Source organism: Choristoneura fumiferana, chromosome 7 (genome assembly GCF_025370935.1).
Source record: "Choristoneura fumiferana chromosome 7, NRCan_CFum_1, whole genome shotgun sequence".
Classification (NCBI taxonomy): domain Eukaryota; kingdom Metazoa; phylum Arthropoda; class Insecta; order Lepidoptera; family Tortricidae; genus Choristoneura; species Choristoneura fumiferana.
The window spans coordinates 7,717,780-7,741,463 of record NC_133478.1 but is presented as its reverse complement, the minus strand read 5'-3'; the positions used below and the strand labels follow the sequence as shown (position 1 = coordinate 7,741,463).

The following is a 23,684-nucleotide window of genomic DNA, read 5'->3' as shown; positions in this document are numbered from 1 at the left end:
ATTAATCCTTGAAGTTTTTATAAAAAAAAATAACGTCACATTATTTCTTACGGGCCACAGATACGTGGCCGTGTGGGAAAGTCTTTCCCTGTTATTGGTATCAATTACAAGTCATCACGGAGGGCTAGCGATTTCCCTGGACGACGATTAGATCCATCCATCTAAACTGCACGCGACCTGTCATCAGTAATCTTGCATATCGGGTGTTAATGTTGGCACGAAGTTTTTTTAAATTATTTAAATAGAAATAAAACAGTTAGCATTCCCGGTAATGCGTTCCTGAGGGATAATGTATAGAATAGAGGGCGCTGTCCAAAACGGTGACTTACCATACCTCGGCTCTCAAGATGACGTGTTAACTTTGGTTGCAATCGTGTGTGTGTATGTGTGTGTGTGTGTGTGTGTATGTTTGTTACTCCTTCACGCTAAAACGGCTGGACGGAATTGGATGAAATTTGGTGTGTAGCTGGCCGTCTGGAATAACACATAGGCTACTTTTTATCCCTATATTCACACGGGACCTATCCCTAGATAAAATCTTGAAATAACAATCGCTGGGCTTAGAGTACCTAATAAAAAAATTCTAAGTAAGTAGCTGGACGTCTGGAATAACACATAGGCTACTTTTTTCCCGCTATTCCCACGGGATAGGGATAAAATCTTGAAATTTCAACCACTGGGTTTGGTCTTGAAATTTTGGACAGTTGTTCTTAACACAACCTAAATGAATACCGCGATATAAATTTTGGGAATTCCCAGTGGGATTTTGTAAAATCCCACAATTTCAACTGTAACTACCGTACCAGATCGAATAGTTTACGTGTGCGAAGCCGCGGGTGAACTAATAAATAATACAATAAACAGTGGAGTTAAATACGGCATCAAGCGATCGGGCAAATGTTGGTTAAGGGTAGTCGGCTATAAATTCACAGAACTCTAATAAAAACACAAAATATTGATAACATTGCTGCTCAAATTGCTGATAATTCGAATATCGATATAAAATATTTTGGTTTCGAAACTGATAGCACAACCCTTGAGTGCCATTTTATGCGACATGTTTAGGTATGCACGCGTATTTTGTAGGTATTTCCAGTCCATATGTGTATAGGTCTATGCCCAAAATGGCCACTGCACATCACCTCACAACCGGTCATTTTAACCGGTCGGTTTTTGTGAATTAAGTATTTTATTATAAGTTCATGTTTGTTCTAATTATGCCTACTGTAGCAATCGTAAACTAACATTCGAACTTCGTATGTTTATTTAAGGTATCTTAGATTCGTTTTTAGGGTTCCGGAGCCAAAATGGCAAAAACGGAACCCTTATATTTTCGCCAAGTCTGTCTGTCTGTCCGTCCGTCCGCTCTACCTCCCATAGACGTAAAGTGGGGGTGATTTTTTTTTCTCATCCAACCCTATAGTGTGGGGTATCATTGGGTAGTTCTTTTAAAACAAATAGAGGTTTGCTAAAACGATTTTTCGATTCAGTGATTTGTTTGCGAAATATTCAACTTTAAAGTGCTAGTTTTCATTAAAATCGAGCGTTTTTCGTTAGAATCTAAACCAGTGGGTGGAAAATTTTGAAAAAATTCAGGATGGTAGTAAGTATATCAAACTTACAAGGAAAACTATAACGGCTACGTTTGCTTGAGAATTATTAGTCGTTTAAGAGTAAATAGCAGCCTATAAGGTATGAAATATACCTAAACCTGGAAGATTCCGTATATAAAGAAATTAAAAAAAAAAGTAAAACCGATTCCAAAAAAATAACACAAAATGAAACCGACTACAAAACCCTTGAAAATATTTTTCTAGGTACCTACTAGCTCGAAGTCGGTGCCTCCGCACGAGCCAGCAGGAGTGGAACAATAGTCGTCTACCGCACCTACATACTATGGGTTTCAATCCATCCTAATTTTTAGGTTAGATTACTTAATACCTAGAATTTAAAACTGAAGTCTGATTAATTCAACCAAAAAGTTTATGTGCGACGACGAGCGTAGCGAGGAGGTGCGTGTTAGGTTCAACTGTGGCCAAAACAAGTTAAATTTTAAATTTCGTATCAGTAATAGACTATTGTACCCTACAGTATTATAGACATTCATTAATTTCGATATTTAGAATTTCGAAATTTCAATTTTCGATATTTTATCCGTCGATATTAGGATTTTCGAAATTTTAGCATTCGATAATTGTACCGTTCGATAATTTATACTTTCGACATTTTGAATTTCGACCTTATGATCGTTTGACATTCAGATTTTTGATATTTTGGTCGTCGATGTTTTAACTATCGATATTTAAATTTTCGATGTTCAAATACGTGCCCAGTGTTTTATGTACAACTAGCTTTTACCCGCAGCTTCGTTCAGTTCAAAGAAGCAAGCAAGCATGGAAGCAGGCATGCAAGCAAGCACGCATGCAAGCCAGAATGCAAGCAAGCATGCAAACAAAAGATCAAGCAAGCATACCTACTCCCAAAGGTGCAAGCAATAATGTAAGCAAAGCAAGCATGCAAGTTATTTAGTTTAAATATTGATCACTTTGCTCGTGTAAATCATGAGATACAGCGGTTTAATTGATTTCTGGGATTTTACAATTCCCGTGGGAATTGCTGAAAATTAAAAAGAACCATCCCAAATTTCATTACTTACTCTAAGCTCAGCGGTTGTTATTTCGAGATTTTATCCCTATCCCGTGGGAATATCGGGATAAAAATCCGTCTAGCCGTTTTAGCGTGAAGGAGTATAAAACATACTCACTCACTCACTCACTCATCACTCACTCACAAACTTTCGCATTTATAATATTAGTAGGATAAAGTATTCATCTTTCAACTCCGTATTTTGCCGTCCTGCTTACGCTAATATTATTTAACACGAAATTGAGAGGGAAGATACGATACGAACTTCGATTTTCGAATTTCGTAGTAGCCCTCCTGTACAGGCGCTGTGTTCGCAGGTGCGGCTCGTTTAGGTCCCTTGAGACTTCGCCCCAACATCGCGGCCCGACTGCCCATGCATTCGGCATGAGCCAATAATATGCGGAAACAGCAGTGCGGGTACTACACCTGAATTATTCACGATTTTATCAACCAGATATGTTCGAAATAAAATGAATTTTATGATTCACGTTAGCTGGCTTGGAGATATCCTTAATTCAGTCATGGTGTGGTTATATCTTTAATTTACTATCTGCTCTACTACAGATGCCACCGTTGTCGATAAATAATTTATTGGTGCAGTTATATTTCAAACGAATCATCTAAGTCGCTGTTGTTGTTTCAACTATCCTAATTTTTTATCCGATGTCCCATTTACACTAGTATTTCAAATTTCTTTGACGTTAGATTAGGTGAACGATTGTGTGGATGACTGCGGTTTAGTCTGAAACGTGTCAGTGTAGTGTGGTGCTGGTGACAGTTGGGTTTGTATGTGTTCTTACAGTGTGGAGGTGGAAGAGTTGCGTGAACACACATTTATTGCATAAACGTAGTTATCGTAACGTCGCAGGTGAGCAAAGTAATTGTTTATAGTTCATTTACAATTTATTTTATTACTCCGTTACTGCACTGCACGCGCAAAACAGCTACTTATAGAGTGGTACGATTGTATGATAGATAAGTAGATATACCGGGTGTGGCCTGTAAACTCAAACTGAACAACATTAGTTCAGCGACTTTTAAAAATAATAGTCTTTAGATTTTCCCTTTTTCATACAAATTAAATACTGCCATCAATGTATGCCATCTTAGAAGCCAACTGACGTCGCCTGTCACGCTAGAAAAATCAAACATTTTGCTTTACATTGCTTCTACGTATAAACTTCAAAGCGCAATAAAAATAAAAAACTAATTCTTTTGAAAAGTCGCTGAACTAATGTTGTTCAGTTTGACGAGTACGATCTATGTTTTAATTATTTGCTCGTGTTACAGGAAAAACACCCGGTATGGTTTAGAGCAGAAACCCTCTACCTCCACATACATCATTTCATTGTTGCATTTTTATACATGATAGAAAGTGAATGTTTACCGTCTTACCGTACCAAACGAGACCCACGAATAGACACACAGTCACGGTTACAAGTAATTGGAGCATAATCCAATCCGGATAGTTAGGGTCGAGCAAATTTCGCGCCATACAACCACTGAGCACGTGCTAGGGGTCCAACTAATTTCACGGGAAATTAGATAGTTGCCGACTTGCTATCTCGTTAAAAGAGCCTATTGAATTGACTGCAAATGCAAAACTTGAGAGGATTGACGATAAGTTAAAGACTTCAAACCCGGGCGAGTGGCGTCTTAGTCTGTCAGATTTTCACTTAGAGACATGGAACCATGTACAAATAAGTATCAATCTACCAAAACATAAATAAATTTATTGAACTTTATGCAAAACACAAATGTAATTTACTTAATTAAGTTAGAATATGTTTTCCTACTTCGTACCAACACACGAAGATGAGATCAACATCTCATGGATTTTTTGACGCCACGATTCAAAATTCAAAAGAGGAGGCACTCGGGACGGGAAGGGGGGCGTTTGTTTCTTTTTAACTAAGTACGCTCACCCTTAATTTCTTACCGCTACAGTCCTATTACAGACAGATTAGATTATAACTGCAACATAACCGCACACCTGCCTTTCAATCGCAGTCCAGCGGGCAGTTTGCTTGCAGTTTTCTCGACTGCAATGAAAAATTTATGGGCAACTGGTAGTTAGCAGGTATGTTACAGTTGAAATGCAGTCTGTCGGTAAATCGGTAATAGCCGACAGTACAATAAGTCTGCTTAAATTAATCATAAATTGTCGTCAAGTGACTGTCCTAGACGCGCTTGTAAGCAGTGAATATGTAGGTACTTAAGTGCTGTAATTATTTTAGGTTTCCAGGATTCATATTAATATTATATAGTGTCGTAATAAATGATAATTTTTATTTTATCAGCCACCTGCACTAATGTCTGATAAACGTTATCGGATCGACTATGTATGTAGATTACTTTCGGACGGTATTCCATGAGGGCCTTATTTAGTAGGCGCCGTTGCACCTGTGCGGTTTCGAATCAAAAGTTATAGTCATTTTAATAATGAGTGCTTTGTGATACGCATTTGATTGAACTAAAAACAGCCACGATGAAGCTGTTGTCATTCATAACTATATTCTTATGTTTATGGTGCGACGCAAGAGCGCTATGCCGTATGCGAGAAGAGTGCGGTGTCTTTGGGGGATTTTCAAAGAACTGTGCTTACGATGGACCAGCCTTGCCCATTCTCGAAGGACTGGATCCAGAAGAACAAAATAACATCCTTCAAGTCTTAGAAAGAAGATGCCCGTTTCTACTTTATGACGACGATGGTAACAGGAAACCTGACATCGAAATTGTAACATGCTGCGATTCAGTGCAATTAACTGGAATGGCAGAAAGCATTTTAATGGCTGAAGGAGTTTTAGGGCGGTGTCCAACGTGTCTTCGGAACTTTGTAAGGCAAATTTGTGAAATGAACTGTTCGCCAGATCAAGCTCGTTTCGTAGATGTCGAGACAGTGACTACGGGTGACGTAACGTACGTCAATGAAGTTAACTACAGAGTGTTCAATGACTTTATGATAGACGCTCACGCTTCGTGTGCTGGCGTGCTCGTCCCTCAGACGGGTATGCCGGCCATCAACATGATGTGCGGGAACGCCCCTGTCTGTGATGCAGATGCCTGGTTTGGATTCACTGGTGACACCTCAGCTAACCCCATTGCACCTGTACAAGTTAACTTCCATAGATGGCCAACTACAGAGGATTCGATGAACGCTCGAGCTTCTCCGTGCAACGAAACAAATTTCGATGACTTCCCATGCAGTTGTGTCGACTGCCAAAACGTCTGCCCGTCAGGTAGCGAGCCACACATTCCTGAAGTCTGCACGGTCTTTTCACTTCACTGCGTCGCTTTTTCTGTTGGAGTTGTGTTACTTATACTAACTATGATCATATTCACAATTCTTACGGTAAGAGAATACAAAAATGCTAAAAATACAGGCAACGAAGGAGTTTATCGACCAACTCTGAAACCGAGCCAAGTGAAATTAAATAAAATGCAACTATTATTCCAATGGCTATTTTCAAAAATTGGCGCATTTTGTGCTTATAACTCTATGCTAACCATTATGCTTACGTCATGGTTGGCATTTGCCATGTTATTTGGGGTGTTTCTCTTGAACTTGACGGCCAATCCTTTGGAACTGTGGTCCGCCCCAGATTCACGCAGCCGAGTGGACTTAAACTATTTCAATTCAAGATTTGGGCCATTTTACAGAGCTGCTCAAGTTTTCGTTCAAGTACAGGACCTGGACCCATTTGTAGTTAACAATGTCACTTATGGACCGGCGTTTAGACTAGAAGCTATAGAAGAACTGATAAAGTTAGAGGATGCTATCATTAACATCGGAAGAGACAACCGCGGGGTGAAACTCGAGGAAGTGTGCTACGCGCCTCTACGGCAACGCGGCGGCGAGCGAAACCTCGATCAATGCGTGCTCATGTCGGCATCCGTTTACCTCGGTCAAAATCGAAATAATATAAATAACGCTACATATCTCAATCAAATTCAAAACTGCTTAAATAATTTCTACTCTTTTGATTGCTTGGCGTCGTGGGGAGGCGGTTCGGAACCGGAGATATCGTTCGGTGGATACGAGGGAGATAACATACTGAGTGCCGATACGTTGCTAATCACTTTTCCCATAGCGAATTACCTTCTGGAATCTGAACTTGCACCTGTCCTTGAATGGGAAAGGCGATTTTTGGAATTAATGCACGATTATGCTGCAAATTGGAAAGCAGACTTTGTCGACGTGTCGTACGGCGCCGAGCGATCTATAGAAGATGAGATTGAACGAGTATCCCAAGCTGAAGCTATCCCCATAGCAATCAGTTATATACTCATATTCGTGTATGTCATATTTTCTTTGGGGAATGTTAGATATTGCAAAACATGGTTAATAGATAGCAAGGTAATGGTAGCACTGGGAAGCATCATTGTAGAAATTATTGCTATTATTTGTGCAATGGGTGTGATGGGCTACTCAGGTATAACATTGACTTTGTTAGCAATTAATGTAATCCCATTCTTTGTTTTATCCATTGGTATAGACAATGTTTTTTTAATGGTCAACACACTACATAGCATAGAAGGTAATTTAAAGTCCTATGACGACTACAATCCTAACATGAGTTTCGAGAAAAAACGTTCGTTTGTGTTCTCTAAAATGATGAGCAAGGTCGGTCCTTCCATGTTTGTATCATCTGTGACTCAGATAACGTGCTTCGCTATCGGCAGTCTTGCTAACTTCCCTGCTGTGGTCACATTTTCAATATTTGCTTGCATTTCATTAGGATTCTTATTTGTTTTTCAAATAACAACCATTGTGGCTATTTTGTCTCTAGATTACAAACGGGCATCTCAAAACAGATTTGATATTTTCTGCTGTGTTCAAAAGAAAATTCTTAATGACGATGATCCTCTTCATTCTGATACTCCACACATGAGCCTCACCCAAAAACTGATGGAACCATACGCTAAATTTCTTCTTCAACGGCCCGTAAAAATTGTAGTTGCGGTTGCGTTCATGGTCATGTTAGTATCAAGCGTATTTCTCATCCCAAAAATAGAAATTGGTTTAGATCAGGAAATGTCTTTACCCCAAGATTCTTATGTTTACAAATACTTGCAGTCTGTGAATCACCTTTTGCGTCTTGGACCTCCAGTATACTTTGTACTGAAAGACGGTTTGAATTTTACTTCTAACGAACATCAAAATGTCGTCTGTGGCGGTCAGTTATGCAATGACGACTCACTCTTCACTCAAATATTCTTAGCAGCTCAACATACCGAGATAACCTATATATATAGGAGTTCCAATTCATGGTTAGATGATTACTTTGACTGGACTAGCTTATATGGCGCGTGTTGTAAATATAACGTGACGGATGGTGGCTTTTGTCAAAGTACAGATAATTCTCCAGAATGTCAATACTGCGTGATCGAAAGGGATGAAGTCACGAGCGGACTTCGCTTGTCTCAAGACGCTTTTAATCATTATCTTCCATTTTTCCTGCAAGATTCTCCTTCCGAAATATGCAGTAAAGGTGGTTTAGCCAGTTACGCGGCTAGTGTAAATTACTTGTTAGATTCAGAAGGAAGAGCCACTGTACATGACACAAACTTCATGGCTTACCACGCCCCGCTTGCGACGTCTTTCGACTATATCACAGCTGTTAAATACGGCTACGAAGTCAGTGAGAACATTACAGCAGCTATAAAGAAGCACACTGGTCAGGATGTTGAGGTTTTCCCTTACTCAGTTTTTTATGTCTATTTTGAGCAGTACTTAACTATGTGGGCCGATACATTCAGCTCTATTGGCTATTGTCTTATCGGTGCAATGGTGCTCAATCTGATAGCTTCAGGATTTAATGTGTTGACAACATTTGCCGTGATGTGTACCGCTATCATGGTAGTTGTAAATATGATGGGTGTCATGTACATTTGGAATATTCCTCTTAACGCTGTGTCGACAGTCAACTTGATTGTGGCCATCGGTATCGCGGTAGAATTTTGCTCGCACATTGCGTATGCTTTTGCTATTAGTAGTGCTCCGAAAGACGAAAGAGTGGAGGATGCCCTCAAGTCAGTCGGAGCTACCGTCATAACTGGCATCACTTTCACGAATATACCCATTATTGTACTAGCGTTTTCTTACACAGAAATTATAGAAGTATTTTTCTTTAGAATGTTCTTCAGCTTGGTTATATTAGGATTCATCCATGGGATGATATTCTTCCCAGTTTTCTTAAGTTACTTGAATAATTTAAGATCCAAGTAAGTGGTTTCTGATGGTGCTGAGGTGATATTATTATTTAAGTTGATAATTTAAGTGTGTATTAGATCTTATATTTTTACAGCGTGATTTGGTTAATAATCCTTTTAAATGACGTAAATAAATGTACCTACAAGAGATGACGAGAACTGTGAAGTTTACTTTAGTAGTCTTATTAAGAGTCAAGAGTAATTAAAGGATTAAGTCATAAAAATACGCAGTTTTACTGTATCATTTTCTAGAAACCAAATGATTCCTCTCATTGATCTTTTGATTCCTAGACCACCACGGGACCATGTCATAAAGGCATTTTACGTCATTGTATAATCATTTTTATAGACAAATAATATTATTTCCTATGATAAGGTTCCATGGTGGCCAAGGAATCAAATTGGTTGATTGTTTCCTTTGGCTAGGTACAATGCCTTATATACTTAGGTATAAAATAAAAAGACGCATGATGTATGTACTAAGTAACATGTCTTTATTCTATAACTTATTTTTTATTTACTTAAAGTTTACTTACTTAACTTGGATTCAAGGGAAGACACAACGTTTACACAAACACAGCAAAAAAAATTAAATAGGTAACGTAAAATACATAGCTGGTCAAGTTTAGAATTGAAGAAAAAATATATGTAAAATAAGGTTGGCGGTAAGAGATTAACAATATTAAGCGCCTTTTTGTGTTGATTTTTCTAAATTATGTCTTATTTATAACGAGCTGTTGCCTGCGCTTTCCCGGGTAAAAAGTAGGTTTGTTGTCGAGTACTGCCTTTTCGCAACGTAACGTTTGGCAACCTGTTTCATTTCGCAACTTTTCATTTCGCAAACTCTAAAACTGTAAACATTTCAGGATTTATTTCAGGGCCATCGTGTAGAACCCTTTGGGTTAGGTTTGAAATATTTACAGTTTCATAAATATTAAACAGTTGGGAAATGAAAAGTTGCGAATGAATCAGGTTGCCAAACGTTATTCGCCGAAACATTAGTAAACCGTTTGTTGTATGTAGTAGTGCACAGCATTGATATGAGACTTAAGTCATTTTTTGAATATGGAACGTCGACTTATCTTATTTTTTATCTACGGATAGTACGGACACGTTACTACTACGTACAACAGGTCATCTTCTAAATTTTTTTACCTAGATGAATCGGTTAACTAAGGTCCAGAGATTACCTATTTACACACAAACAAACATACGAAATTAACCTCCTTTATTTACTAGGTAAAATATATAAATATAAATAATACATGTAGATGATAGATTACCATTATCAGTGTCAGGGCTTCCCAAACTTATTTGTACTGGGATTTCCTTGGGTCTTTACCATTATTTTACGACGCCACTCTTCCTAGCCCTCAAAAATACTTACCAATTTTATAACCTTAACAATTTTTAACCTAGTAACTGTTATCAGAAAAACATTATTTGGACATTTATAATTTTTATCTAAGTATATACATATAATTCAAAGTCCTGACTGACTGACTGACTGACCGATATATCAACGTACAGCCCAAACCACTGAAGCTAAACGCTTGAAATTTGACATAAGTACCTACAGAAGGAATTTTTCGAAATTCCCACGGGATAGGGAATAAATGGGATTTACATTTTCACTTTAAAATGGCTCTATTTCCGTAACTATAATTAGGTATAAGAGACTTCAAATTTGGCATGCAAGTAGGTAATACCAACTGCTAAAAACCGTATTCAGGATTTTTCTAAATTCCCACAGGATAGGGAATAATAATAATAATAATAATGATTTATTGAATAATTAGCAGCACAAGATAACAAAATACAATGTTTTACAAAAATATATGCTACACGTTTGCCTGCACTAGGGTTACTAGAGAACTCTGTGTCAGAGACTAAAAGAGCTAACATACTTATATTAAAATTAAAAATAATTATCTATGCTTAACAGTCCAAATAAATATTATAATTATGAAAGAATGATTCGAAATGATATGATCGTATGAAAATAAAGTTTTCAAAAACAAGCTATAACTTAAATATGCTCTAAAAAATCAAAATAAACACTAAATACCTACACCAAACCAATAAATAAATAAATATCAATCATTAGGTACGCAAGTAACACGATTTATTTATAATTCTATACGTAACCCTACCTGAACAGTACCATGAGCATGACTGTCTGACTGACAGACAACACATAGCCAAAACTACTGGTAGAAAATCCCATGGAATAGGAAAATATCTCATCTTTGTTTGTTTCTTTGTTTCTTGGGGGTAATCTCTGAAACTACTGAGATACACTATCCCTGATTGACATTAACTTTTGTTTTTAATGTAAAATTTCTGCTGAATAAAAATAAGTAAATTCAATTTCGGGCCAGATTTTCAAAATTCTTTCAATAATAGAAAGCTACAATGTGTCTCTCATCGACAATTAAGAATATCAAAATAGATCATAACAGTAATTAATTACCCGCGGGAACTTTCCAATTACTCGGAATATAATCCTATACGTGTATAAAGTCGCGGGTAAAGAAACGCGCAGTACTTTAACGTTTTCCAAAATTCCACCCCTACAGGGTTTCAAAGTTGGTAACAATTATGATTAATCAGGTAGGTACGTATATATTTTGATTTTTGAACTCCATGCACCATCTGTTTTAAACAACGTATGTCTGTATTTGTATTAAATTTCCATGTAATCCTCCGAAAAATCAATCAAAACACGAAAAAGGATCGCAGAAAGTAAATGTATGTTACCCTAAATTTAACGCGAGCGAAGCTGCGGGCAAATGCTAGTTACAATATAAGAACGAAATCAAAACAGAAGAAATAAAAATAAAAAGAGATCGAGACGCCACGCCCCTGGGACAATGTCGGGACGCCCCAGGGCGTCGCGGTGCACAGTTTGGGAAGCCCTGACCTATGTGTAGTTACACTCGTAGTTTAAAGATGAAGAGATCAACACCTACACAGAATTAATCCATGGAAGCAGACTTTTCTAAAAACGTACGTGAAGTACTTCTAAGGTGTGCTTCGATGGTGAGCGTAGTCTATGACTCTATTTAAACAAATATTAAATACAAAAGAGAGACAACATACTCGTAAGATGCGTTAACAATAATGACTAGGTAAGTACACTAATTCCGTTTACTTATAAGAGTACGTTATACTCATAGTCTAAATTGAAGAGACCACATTTAAAACTACTTATTCCAATTATTTGAGATCAAAAATGGCTATTTTAATGTAGCTGTTAACAGTATGTTAATTCTTCGGATACCAGAAAACAGCCGTTAAAGCAAGTCTACGCATCCAAAACATGGTTCAAGTACGCGATATAACAAACAGCTAGTCGTAATATTTCGATCTTGGACAGCTTCTTATCAGGCGGCAGAGTCGGCAGCAGCCGCCTTAGTGCCGCAAAGGCCGCGTTGAAGGCTTCGACGCGAATGCGTTCCCTAGTTGCGTGCGCGGTACGATACTTGAGGGTAGCCCGTCGCCGGCGCCTGCGTTCTTCGCGCGACAACCCTGCGCACGGCGAGCCTGGGCCGCTGGAGAGATATGCTTCCTCGGATAATGTACATGGCTCTAAAGTCCGGTCTCTGAAAAAAAATGTCGTTGGGTACGTCATTGTGATAAGCAAAAAATAAATTAATATTTTAATATGTCGATGAAGATGTCGAACCACGGCTTAAACAAATCGGGAATTCTACGATAAGATATTAAACTCGTTATCAATATATTGCATTGTTACAAATCTACATATTTTAATCAGTTTTCAATTATACAAAGAAAAGGATAAAGTACTTATACAATTTTTAACCGTCTTCAAAAAAGGAGGAGGTTATCAATTCGGTTTTTTTATGTTTGTTACCTCAGAACTCCGTTATTTATGAACCAATTTGTTTTTTTTTTGCGTTCGTCTAGGAATGTCTTCAATTAGTTCCCATAAGCACCAAATCAGGATCTGATGATTGGATCGTAAGGAAATCGAGGGAACTCTTCGAATGTTGTAGGGATACCTATAGTAAATTGGATATATTTAGTAGTAACTCGCGCATTTGCTCTTGAAAATCATCATTTGGTGAAGCGGAACTGATGATGAAGACCACAGTTGACCATCGGAGTTACTACTCAATAAGAAGTATTTCACGGGTTGAATTTGAATTACTTTGACACAGTTGCTAAGCAATTTATGCTCCTCGTAATGCATATGGTAAAATGGGTGGTGAAGCACCAGGACTCCTAAGTCAAAGTCAAAGTCAAAATATCTTTATTCAATTTAGGCTATAACAAGCACTTATGAATGTCAAAAAAAAATCTACCACCGGTTCGGAAAAACCTCTGTTGAGAAGAATCCGGAGAGAAACTCAACGAGGCATATTTTTTTAAACAGATTTACAATATTATTAAATGATATCTATACATAACAAGTATTTGACAATAATAAACGTCTCTGCATCGGAAAGAGCAATCGTCCGTAAAAGGTGACGAGCAGTTGATATTAAACTATTGTATCTTAGATTATTTACAGTGTACAGTGTAGTGTACTAAAAAGCGTTAAATTATAAAAAAAATTAACCGACTACAAAAAACCATGAAAATAATTTTCAACCAGACTGAAGTCGGTCGGTGTTTTTGGTAGTCGGTTAAATTTTTTGTTATAATTATATTTTTTTATTGTTACAATAAGCGGCTCTATCTTACACTTATCTATGTATTTTAGGATAGGATATTTCACGTAAATATAAAATTCAAACTTACTGTAGTATAAATTTTGAGGTTTGCCCTCGATTTCCCTAGGATCCCATCATCAGATCTTGAATTGGTGACAATTGGTCCCCAGAAAAGTACTCTTTTGAATAAAAGAAGAATTTTGAAAATCGGTCCACAATTGACTGAGTAATCGGTGAACATACATAAAAAAAGTACAAACATTGGAACACATGAACACAGAATCTCCTCCTTTTTTGAAGTCGGTTAAAAAGAAACAATATTTTATCATTCATTTGCTCACCAGCATTTTTATACAATGATTCCATTTTATATGTTTTACATAAGTACCTACATTTATGTGTCATGGTGTCTCTACTTCCCTAAGGTCCTCACTGAAAATCAGCGCCACGGCTTGCTGTGGTATTATGCTGAGTGGGGACCTGTTTAGCGTCATGTATGTCTTGTATTTGTTCTATGTTTGTTTTTATGGCGTTAAATAAATGTATTTTCGTTCTTTCTTTTTCTTTATATGTATATCTACAGGTTACTGAACTGTATAGGTAATGTAATAAATAACATTTAAAAAATATGTAGCATGTACAAACGAGGAAACTGAATGACGTACCAATGCGGAACCTTTTCACAATCAATTCAGCGATGAATGAATGGAATCCCAACATGACATTTGAAGCGAAAAGGTTTCACCCTGAAACGCGATTCGCTTTTTCGACTGTACAATAAACAGTTACTATGAAAATTCGAAGGTAAAATCTTATCGTTTAAGGTTTATCTATTGATAAATGCAATTAATTCACTATTATGATAGAAATAATTACTTTTGGAAGGGTTTGAATACCGAGTACCTCTAGGTAATCTAGTTTATCGATAAAATATATGTACATACTAAACGTATACGTTATGCGAGACTAAGAGGCTGTTTCAGCATCCATTGATTAGCGTTAACCGACGGTTAAATGTGATGCCGTCTCCGTCTATTCTAACAAAACAAATAGAGACGGCATCACACCTATCCGCCAGTTAACACTAATCAATGGATGGTGAAACAGCCCCTAAGTACGTAGTACAGTCACTAGCATTAACATCTGCCGCAGCGTGCCGCGAAGCGTGCAAAAATATCTGACACGTCCTTCCGGCTCTACAAATAGAGTCGTATCAGATATTTATGCACGCTTGTTGTGTCAGATATTTGTGCTGGAGACTGTACTTAGGTACACACTAGAGCTCAATATTCAAAGTTGTAGCGGGGAGGAATAAAACACTTAGATATTGACATTTATAGTATGAGCCATCCAATATTTTAGAACTTAGATAAATGAGATAGGATGTACTCGTAAGCATTAGTCATCTGATAGCAACATGCGTCATACTCATGACTTAGAAGGCTGAATATTTACCATTTATTTTATTTTTTATTTATTTCCAGCTAAAAGTTTTAGTTGCTATGGGGCACCGGCGTTACAATTTTACTACTTTACTTTTTTAAATCATGAACTCGCTTTTGTACTTTTTAACCGACTTCAAAAAAGGAGGAGATTATCAATTCGGTTGTTTTTTTGTTTGTTACCTCAGAACTCCGTCATTTATGAGCCGATTTGAATTTTTTTTTGCATTCGTCTAGGAATATTGACTTCAGACTGGTAGAAATTATTTTCATGATTTTTTGTAGTCGGTTAAATTTTTTGTTATAATTAGTCTTTAAACCTTAAGTTTTGTATGAACTAACAGATAAGGTTCTAAGGGGGAGGCTATTGTTCAGTGGATGTCTTCCGGCTGAGGATGAGGATGACGATTATGAAATATCTACCCTGAGACCCCTTAGGCCACTTAGTCCGATCGGCTTATCCGATTGATCGGGCGACGAATATTTTTTTTTACTGTTGGTTCGATTGATCGGATAATGAGGATTTCTCAAAGTTTTATGGTCCTACTAACCGAACTAGTGAGATTTTCAATGTTTGTGTCGACCAATCGATCGAACCATGAGACCTTTAAAATTCCTCGTTCTCCGACCACACAACTTTTTTTATTCCTCATCAGTGTTCCTCATGGTTCGTTCAGTAATTGTTCATTTAGTTTTATTTCATTTTTTATTACCAAGTACTACAAACAAAAGCACCGCCGCGGATCGAGCGAGCGCAGCGAGCGAGATCGATGTAGTCGGAGCGGATCCGACCCGGTCGGGTTAGGTTGATCGGTTCGTTAGGTATTTTTTTTATTTCATTCACAGAAAACCCTGAACGTACTATCGGGTGGTACACTGAACATTTGTCCGATCAATCGGTCATACAGGAAAAAAACCGACCTAATATGGCCCGACTGATCGGACTACAAGGAAATGTAATCTTCCTACTCGTAGTAGTTCGACACTCGGGCTACGAGAACTTTAAAGTTCGATCAATCGAACCAACAGTACAAAAAATATTCGTCGTCCGATCAATCGGACCAAGTGGCCTAAGGGACCCCGACTGGGGATGGAACCCGGGCTTTAGGCTATCCAGCCGTCAATCAGACTGTCATCTATTTTTAACTTTGTGTACCTTTTTCTGGGCGCTAGATTTTCTCTGCCAGTGATGGGTAGCAAGGCCTCGCGAGGTTCCACCAACATGCACGAGAGAGAGCCGTCATCCATCCCGCTCGCTTCCAGCCAGCTCTTCATGATGCGTCTGTTGAACAAAGGATGAATTGAAGGTTGATGTATTGGCCGATCCTACGCATCTCTAAAATACGAGTATGGGGCGATACTAAATATTAACAATAAATAATTACGGTGCCTTTCGTATCATTCAATATTTTCCGATCTTTTAATTAAGTTAGGATTATTTTATAATTTTCTAGAAAAGTTGACAGTTTTAGAAAATTTTAGAGATTGATAAGTACCTATAAGTATTTGATCAAACAATACATCAGCAAGAGAAATATTCAACTATCAATCGGTATGGCTAAAGCTGGCACCCCGTGGTGGATTGTATGGACGGTCCGGTTCTTCGTAATCTATCTTTTGGCATAATTATCATATCACCGAAACTCATATCGTATAACCTCGTTTGTACGAAACCATCATCGCATAATCTTGTTTGGCGTAACGGCGTAACATCTTGGAGTAAGTTCTGTGTGGGGTCGCAGTTTAAAGTAAGTGGTACTCGGACGGTCCCTTTTTGCGTAACTGTGACCCTTGCTTATGTATTTGCAGTTTCGATATAAATACATAAAGAAAAGGCATAATTACGCAACCTTATCGACGGATATAATGTACGATGGTAGAGAAAGATCGACGATTGATGATTGCACATACCTACCCCGTATTTGCAAACACAGCTGCTATCTATTTTTTCCCGAATAACTAGTATTTTCTCGCGACATCATCCGATTTAAACCAGATTGAAAAATTTACCTCAAATGTTTTTAAACTAATTGGTCCCTTCAGGTAGAGTAAATTAGAGGAAATAACCATTCGGTCAATTCCATAGCAGATTTGTTCAGTCCGCTTTAAGGTCAAACCGCTGCTTAAGAAACGGTGACGTATTTATTTATTTATTGTATCTTAGATTATTTACACTAAAAAGCGTGGAAAAAAAATAATAAAAAATTGAACCGACTACAAAAAAACATGAAAATAATTTTCTACCACTCTGAAGTGAAGTCGGTCGGTGCACTCCTGCTGGCTCGTGCTGAGGCACCGACCGACTTCAGACTGGTAGAAAATTATTTTCATGTTTTTTTGTAGTCGGTTCAATTTTGTGCAATATTTTTTTTTAAAGCAGCGGTTTGGTCGCACCTGGCTGCGTTTCCAGCAGAGATGTGAGAGGATGCGATGGACTCACATCTGGTAGTATGGTGACCGGTTACGTTGCTCGGAAGATGAGCTCTCGTTGAGTTCGAAAAGCGTCAGTTTATGTGGTGATGACGGTTGGGTTTGCGTGATTTGTGTGTGTTCTTACAGAGTGGAGGTGAAGAAAGCATGAACATACATTTCTTGTATAATCGTAGCTATCATTGCGGGTGAGCAAAGTTTTAGTTCATTAATATTATATATGCAAACTAGCTTTTGCCCGCGACTTCGTCCGCGTGTACTTTAGTTATCAGGACATATGTTTTAATTAACCCCCGTTATAATTGTGATATTTGTATCTGTGTGCAAAGCGTAAAAAAATTTCTCGTGTGCTTCCGGTGAGAAACGAATCTTACTCTAGAACCCGAAGTAGGTATATATTCGAAATTGCACTGTACATAATATTTTTAAAATTAAGTAAATGATAAATTAGTACGGATAATCACACAAAAATTACCCTTATATTAATATTATTGATTTTAGTATGCACAACCCGATGAGTAATTTTTAAGTTAGGTACTTACCTACTGCATAATAATTTGCAAACTAATTTCACACATCATTTTAAATATCAATTTAATTTCCACATTTTAGTTGTACATTTTGTATGAAAAACCCCCGTCCCCTATTGAAGTCGCCAACACCATACGGATCAATTTAAATTGTGATCAGCCATATTTTTAGTCTAGAAATAAGGAAGTCTCATAGAAACTCCCCCCTAACAAATCGAAAGCTACTTTTTCCTTTTTTATCTGCCTACGCAGATCATTTTTATTTTTAATCAAGACCCTGTAAGTATACCCACTTTCATAATGCTAAGACCAGAAATGAGAAATATTCCATACAAACTTTACCCCCCATTTTACCCCTTTAGTGGTAATTATCCTTTCATCTACACAGACAATTTTTAATTCTAATCGAGACCTTGTATACATGTTTTCATACTTCTAAGTCCAGAAATGAGAAAATTTCCATACAATCTTTATCCCCCCCCCCATTTTACCCGTTTAGGGGGGAGTTTTATCCATTACACCTACACAGATAATTTTTCATTGTAATCGAGAACTTATATACCTACCTTTTTTAATACCTCTAAGGCCAGAAATGAGAAAACTTCCATACAAACTTTACCCCCCCATTTTACCCTTTCAGGGGGAATTTTATCCATTTCACTTACACAGATAATTCTTAATTGTAATCAAGAACTTATACACCTATTGTCATACTTCTAAGTCCAGAAATGAGAAAATTACCATACAAACTTTACCCCTCCATTTTACCCCTTTAGGGGGGAATTTTATCCATTTCATCAAGACAGATAATTTTCAATCGTAGTCGAGAACTTGTACACCTATTTTCATACTTCTAAATCCATAAATGAGAAAATTTCCATACAAACTTTACCCCCCATTTTACCCCTTTAGGGGAGAATTTTATCCATTTCACGTAGATAAATAATTTTAAATTGTAATCGAAAGCATGTACACCTATTTTCATACTTCTAAGTCCAGAAATGAGAAAATTCCATATAAACTTTACCCCCCTATTTCACCCCCTTAGGGGATGAATTTCTAAAAATCCTTTCTTAGTGCTCACTTACATCATAAAAAGAACCCCTGTACCAAATTTCAAGTTTCTAGGCCAGCGGTTTGGGCTGTGCGTTGATCTATAAGTCAGTCAGTCAGTCAGTCAGTCAGTTTCTTCTTTTATATATATAGATGTTTGGAAGTCTGTTCGTTTGTTTATTTCTTACCTTTCACGTCTAAAACGCTGACCCGATACCTATACAGATAGTTTGAGTCCCGGGGAAGGACGTTACATAGATAGTTTTTTGCCCCGGAAAATTGCATAGTGTCCGCGGGATAGAAATAAACGAATTCTACGCGGCCGGAGTCGTGGGCAACAGCTATAATAGTATATAATAAATAAGGTGCTAGGTAAGGGCTCAGTTGTACCTACCGAAAGGCTACCTACCGTCAAGACGTAGTCTAAAAGCATCGACACTCTGTTTTTATACCCCATCAAATCAAATTTACTAGCCGCAAGGGTACTCCAGATAAATAATACATCACGAGTTCGCACCTCGTACTAAGCGGGGTCCATAGAGGATAATAAATCCGTATTTATTCTTTTTATATCGCCCTAACCCTTCGAGTAATCGAATCAGGCGGCAACCGTATCGAATCGATTGTGCCGAGTTTTCGATAATTGAGGTGCATCTGTGATGGAATTGCGACTAATAGAATAAGTTTTCTGCACTATTGATGCAGATGTAGGATCTAGTATAGTTTAATTAGAGAATACAACGGTTGTAAATACATAGACGTGCAATTTTACTAATAGATATTGACTAGATACGCTGTGAAATTAAAATTATAAACTCGAGATGCTTAAATGTTTTTAGAGGATCAAAATTTTGGAAAAAGCAATTTTATGGTATAGACGTTCAATTAAGTGTTTTAATATCTAATGGACAAAAAAACAATAAGCGTTAAGTAGCAAGTAAAAATCTTAAATGGTTTCTGTAGTACACTGATATAAACCCTTATTCATGACATGTCATGAATAAGACGTTCATGACTGTGTAAGTTTCTTTGAAATAAATAAATAAATGTCACATCTCGGCTACGTACGTACCCCTGCGGAGCTAGAGCCTCTCAGCACTTCACCGTAAAGCCGAGCTTAGACTTGCAAGAAAAATCGTGCAAGTTGCATTACATTGCGAGGCCGTAAAGCCAACGAGTTTGTAGGTAGTGGTCAATCGAGCGCCGTAAGTAATAAATAATAAATAAATAAATAAATAAATATCACGGACAATTCACACCAATTGACCTAGTCCCAAAGTAAGCTTAGCAAAGCTTGTGTTATGGGTACTAAGCAACGGATAAATATAATTATATAGATAGATACATACTTAAATACATAGTAAACACCCAAGACCCGAGAACAAACATTCGTATTTTTCATACAACTATCTGCCCCAACACGGGAATCGAACCCGGGACCTCAAGCTTCGTATTCAGGTTCTCTAACCACTAGGCCATCTGGTCGTCTACCAATCTAGTTATGCAACTTGTAAGATTTTTCTTGCAAGTCTAAACTCGGCTAAAGCTCGTGGTGTTGAAATGTAAACCCAGAGGCGTGAGTCCGGGTTTGAACCTACGATCCTCTGCTTAAGAGGTCAAATCACTAGGCCACCACGGCTTCATTAAACCTTATTGAACTTGGCTTGACCTTTAATGGTAAAGAAAATTTTATATTATACAGATACTACTTACTTTATTATTGAACGTTTATAACTGTATATGTTTTCTTAGAATAGCCGTGTCTATGATTAATCAGTAGATATGACTTGTTTTTTTATTGCTTTTCCGTGATGTGATTAATAGTAATTATGATTCATTTATAAAAGTACATAGAGCTGTAATTTAACTTCAAAACGGATTGGTTTTTAACCCCCGATGCAAAAGAGTGTTATACGTTTGAGGCCAATGTCTGTCCGTCAGTCTGTGACATCGTAGCGCTCATATCGTATTAGGATACACATATACTTTGACTTATAACAGTACCTATCTAGGGCCTGATGATAGGTCTGATTCTGATTTTTAAGCAGTGCTTTAAAAGCACTAATAATATAAAGCTAATAAGTACCTAATTTTTTATTCATCATCATCATCATCCCAGCCTATATACGTCCCACTGCTGGGCACAGGCCTCCTCTCAGAACAAGAGGGAATTTTTTATTAATACAAATAAACTAAAGAGCCCTCTTGCTAACTTCACTCACGTTCATTGATCTTTCTCGCATTGTACCTATAATTACTCGTTTTATTGAATTATTGGTTGTCTTTAATACCTACAGTCAAGGGCAAACATATCGACACGGCCAAAGTTGCAAAAATATTTATTGAATCAGGCGTTACTTTGCGGAGGTCCATATCAATGAACTAAAATAATTTCCTTGCTCACCCGCGACCTTACGATAGCTAAGCTTATGCAAAATATGCGTGTTCATGCAGTTCCTCCACCTCCACACTGTAAGAACACACACAAATCACACAACCCATCTATCACCACCACCACACTGTGACACAACCGTACACCATGCTACCAGTTGTTAGACATGCTGCATGAACACGCATATTTTGTATAAGCTTAGCTATCGTAAGGTCGCGGGTGAGCAAGGAAATTATTTTAGTTCATTGCAAAAATATGTATACACGACCTTAATGTTATGTGCATAAAGTCGTGTATACATATCTTTGCAACTTTGGCCGTTTCGATATCTTTGCCCTTGACTGTACCTACTAGCTGTTGCCCGCAACTCCCTCCATTTAGAATTCAATTATCGCTATCCCGCGGGAAATGTGAAATTTTCCGGAATAAATATCTATCCTTTCTTATCTCACTCAACAACCAAACTATCTGAACCGGGACTCAAATTATCTATAAGTTCCCGAATTTCATCTAAATCGGTTCAACAGTTTAGATGTGATGAAGTAACAAAGAAACTTACAAACTTTCGCATTCATAATATTCGTGGGGTTGGTAAGACCATATCAATACTTGTTAATTGATATTTATTCAAATGCTTTGCTTTATTTGTCGATCTTTATTTAATTGCTCTTCTCTGCCACTTAAAGGTTGACTGGCAGAGATGTCTTCAATTAGAATTAGAATTAGTCCGTCTTTGTACTTAGCACTTTTTTTTGTACAGTCAAGGGCATAAATATCTAGGTAGGTATACAACCATAGCGTCAAATTAATTAATTATTAATGTAATTTTAATGTTATAATAATATATCTTATCTGCTTACTACTTAGGAGGCCTGTGCCCAGCAGTGGGACGTATATAGGCTGGGATGACGATGATGATGATGATCTGCTTACTACCAATAGTCTCATAAGAATATTGTATACCTACACTAACAATACTTGGATCTACTCAGTTACCGGAAAATAAATTATTTTGATTTGATTTGAAATATACGTACACATCAACCTTATTGTGACATAAAGGTGTATAGATATTTTTGACGTCTTGGGAACGTACATATATTTATGCCCTTGACTGTACCTAACCTTTTTGTATAATAAAGTGTATAAACGAAAAACAAAGAATTGATTCAGTTATTACGTAATTTGCGGACACATAAATAAACTACAACCTTTTTAGCTTGCTGCTCCTTTACCACGCTATCTCGCTGCTACTGGTAGTTGAAGAACAAGGTAAAGAGGCTGTAGTTTATTTATTTATTTATCAATAAAAATTACAGCATTACAGTTATAAAACCAATGCTCTGTAAAATTTAATCTACGTATGTAACTATAGGTACTAAAAATACAAAAAAGATACAAAAAATACAATTATTACGTACTATTACTGTTCTCAGATAGAGCCATGTGACACAAAGACAGACGTACAGCTAAGCGGGCGCGGAACCTTAAAAATCAGTGGAAATGAACTCGCATTTCAAAGATACAAACTTTTTTTAACAAAAACACAAAACACTTACTTTGGTGTAGGTATTCCAAAACTTTTCAAAACATTTTTGCTCTTTGTAATTTTTACGCACTCAATTTGACCACTGCCGCTCAGCACACTGTCATAGTATCTACTGGTACAGAGGGCAGCATCCCTCCGCTTATAACCTCCCAGAAACTTGGACCACCCTCTCGATCAGTATTGGGGGCGGGACTTACAAATTTTTTTTTTGTGTTCTTGAAATGTATATATATGTATGTTCAAACACACTGTAGCTAAACATTATTTTAAGAGAAAAAACAATGTACCGAATTTGTGTTTTTTTTTAAATTATTTTTGGCTGTAGGTAGTGTTTGATAAACCATGCTCTGTTTGTAAATTTAAGGAGTATTGTTCACCTTTGTTATTGTTCTAATAATTGTTACATTCATATTTTCATTTCTCTTGTATGATCCTTTAAACCCATTCCTACCTAAAGGTTGGTTGAAGTAGTAGGTAATAACCAGTTTAATACATTAGTGGTAATAACTATATTTGTCTTTTTGTTGTTGTAGTTGTTGTTGAAAATGTATTTAAAAAAAATATAATTAAACAAAAGTGGTAGCCTAGATCAAAATTATAAATCTCTCAAGCAAAGCCGGGCTCGCATTTCTGATCGAGTACATCGAAATTTTTGAGCGAAAATACATTCGAAATTCACCGCAAGCTTTGTGGTTAAGAAAAACATCATGAAGAAACCTGCACAACCTGTGAAACGATTCAATTGTGTGT

General features: G+C 37.1%; 2 protein-coding genes across 2 annotated transcripts; one reads left to right on the top strand and one right to left on the bottom strand.

The window, feature by feature from the left end:
• The first annotated feature begins 5,015 nt into the window (after positions 1-5,015).
• LOC141429626 (NPC intracellular cholesterol transporter 1 homolog 1b-like) lies at positions 5,016-9,085 on the top strand. The gene has a single exon (XM_074090036.1). The coding sequence runs from the start codon at positions 5,135-5,137 to the stop codon at positions 8,873-8,875; it is 3,741 nt and encodes a 1,246-aa protein (XP_073946137.1). The 5' UTR covers positions 5,016-5,134; the 3' UTR covers positions 8,876-9,085.
• Positions 9,086-9,329: 244 nt separating this feature from the next.
• Positions 9,330-23,031, bottom strand: HLH4C (Helix loop helix protein 4C). The gene is made up of 3 exons (XM_074090043.1): positions 22,945-23,031; positions 16,137-16,262; positions 9,330-12,464 (listed from the first exon to the last, which is right to left on the bottom strand). The coding sequence occupies exons 2-3, from the start codon at positions 16,253-16,255 to the stop codon at positions 12,167-12,169; spliced, it is 417 nt and encodes a 138-aa protein (XP_073946144.1). The 5' UTR covers positions 16,256-16,262; positions 22,945-23,031; the 3' UTR covers positions 9,330-12,166.
• Between the last annotated feature and the right edge of the window lie 653 nt (positions 23,032-23,684).

Bases quoted from the DNA above. Each gene is read 5' to 3' on its own strand.
- LOC141429626 (XM_074090036.1), top strand. From the start codon at position 5,135: ATGAAGCTGTTGTCATTCATAACTATATTCTTATGTTTATGGTGCGAC.
- HLH4C (XM_074090043.1), bottom strand. From the start codon at position 16,255: ATGAAGAGCTGGCTGGAAGCGAGCGGGATGGATGACGGCTCTCTCTCG. The intron at 12,465-16,136 runs GTACACAAAGTT...ATTTTTTTTCAG, and splicing joins AATCTAGCGCCCAGAAAAAG to AGACCGGACTTTAGAGCCAT.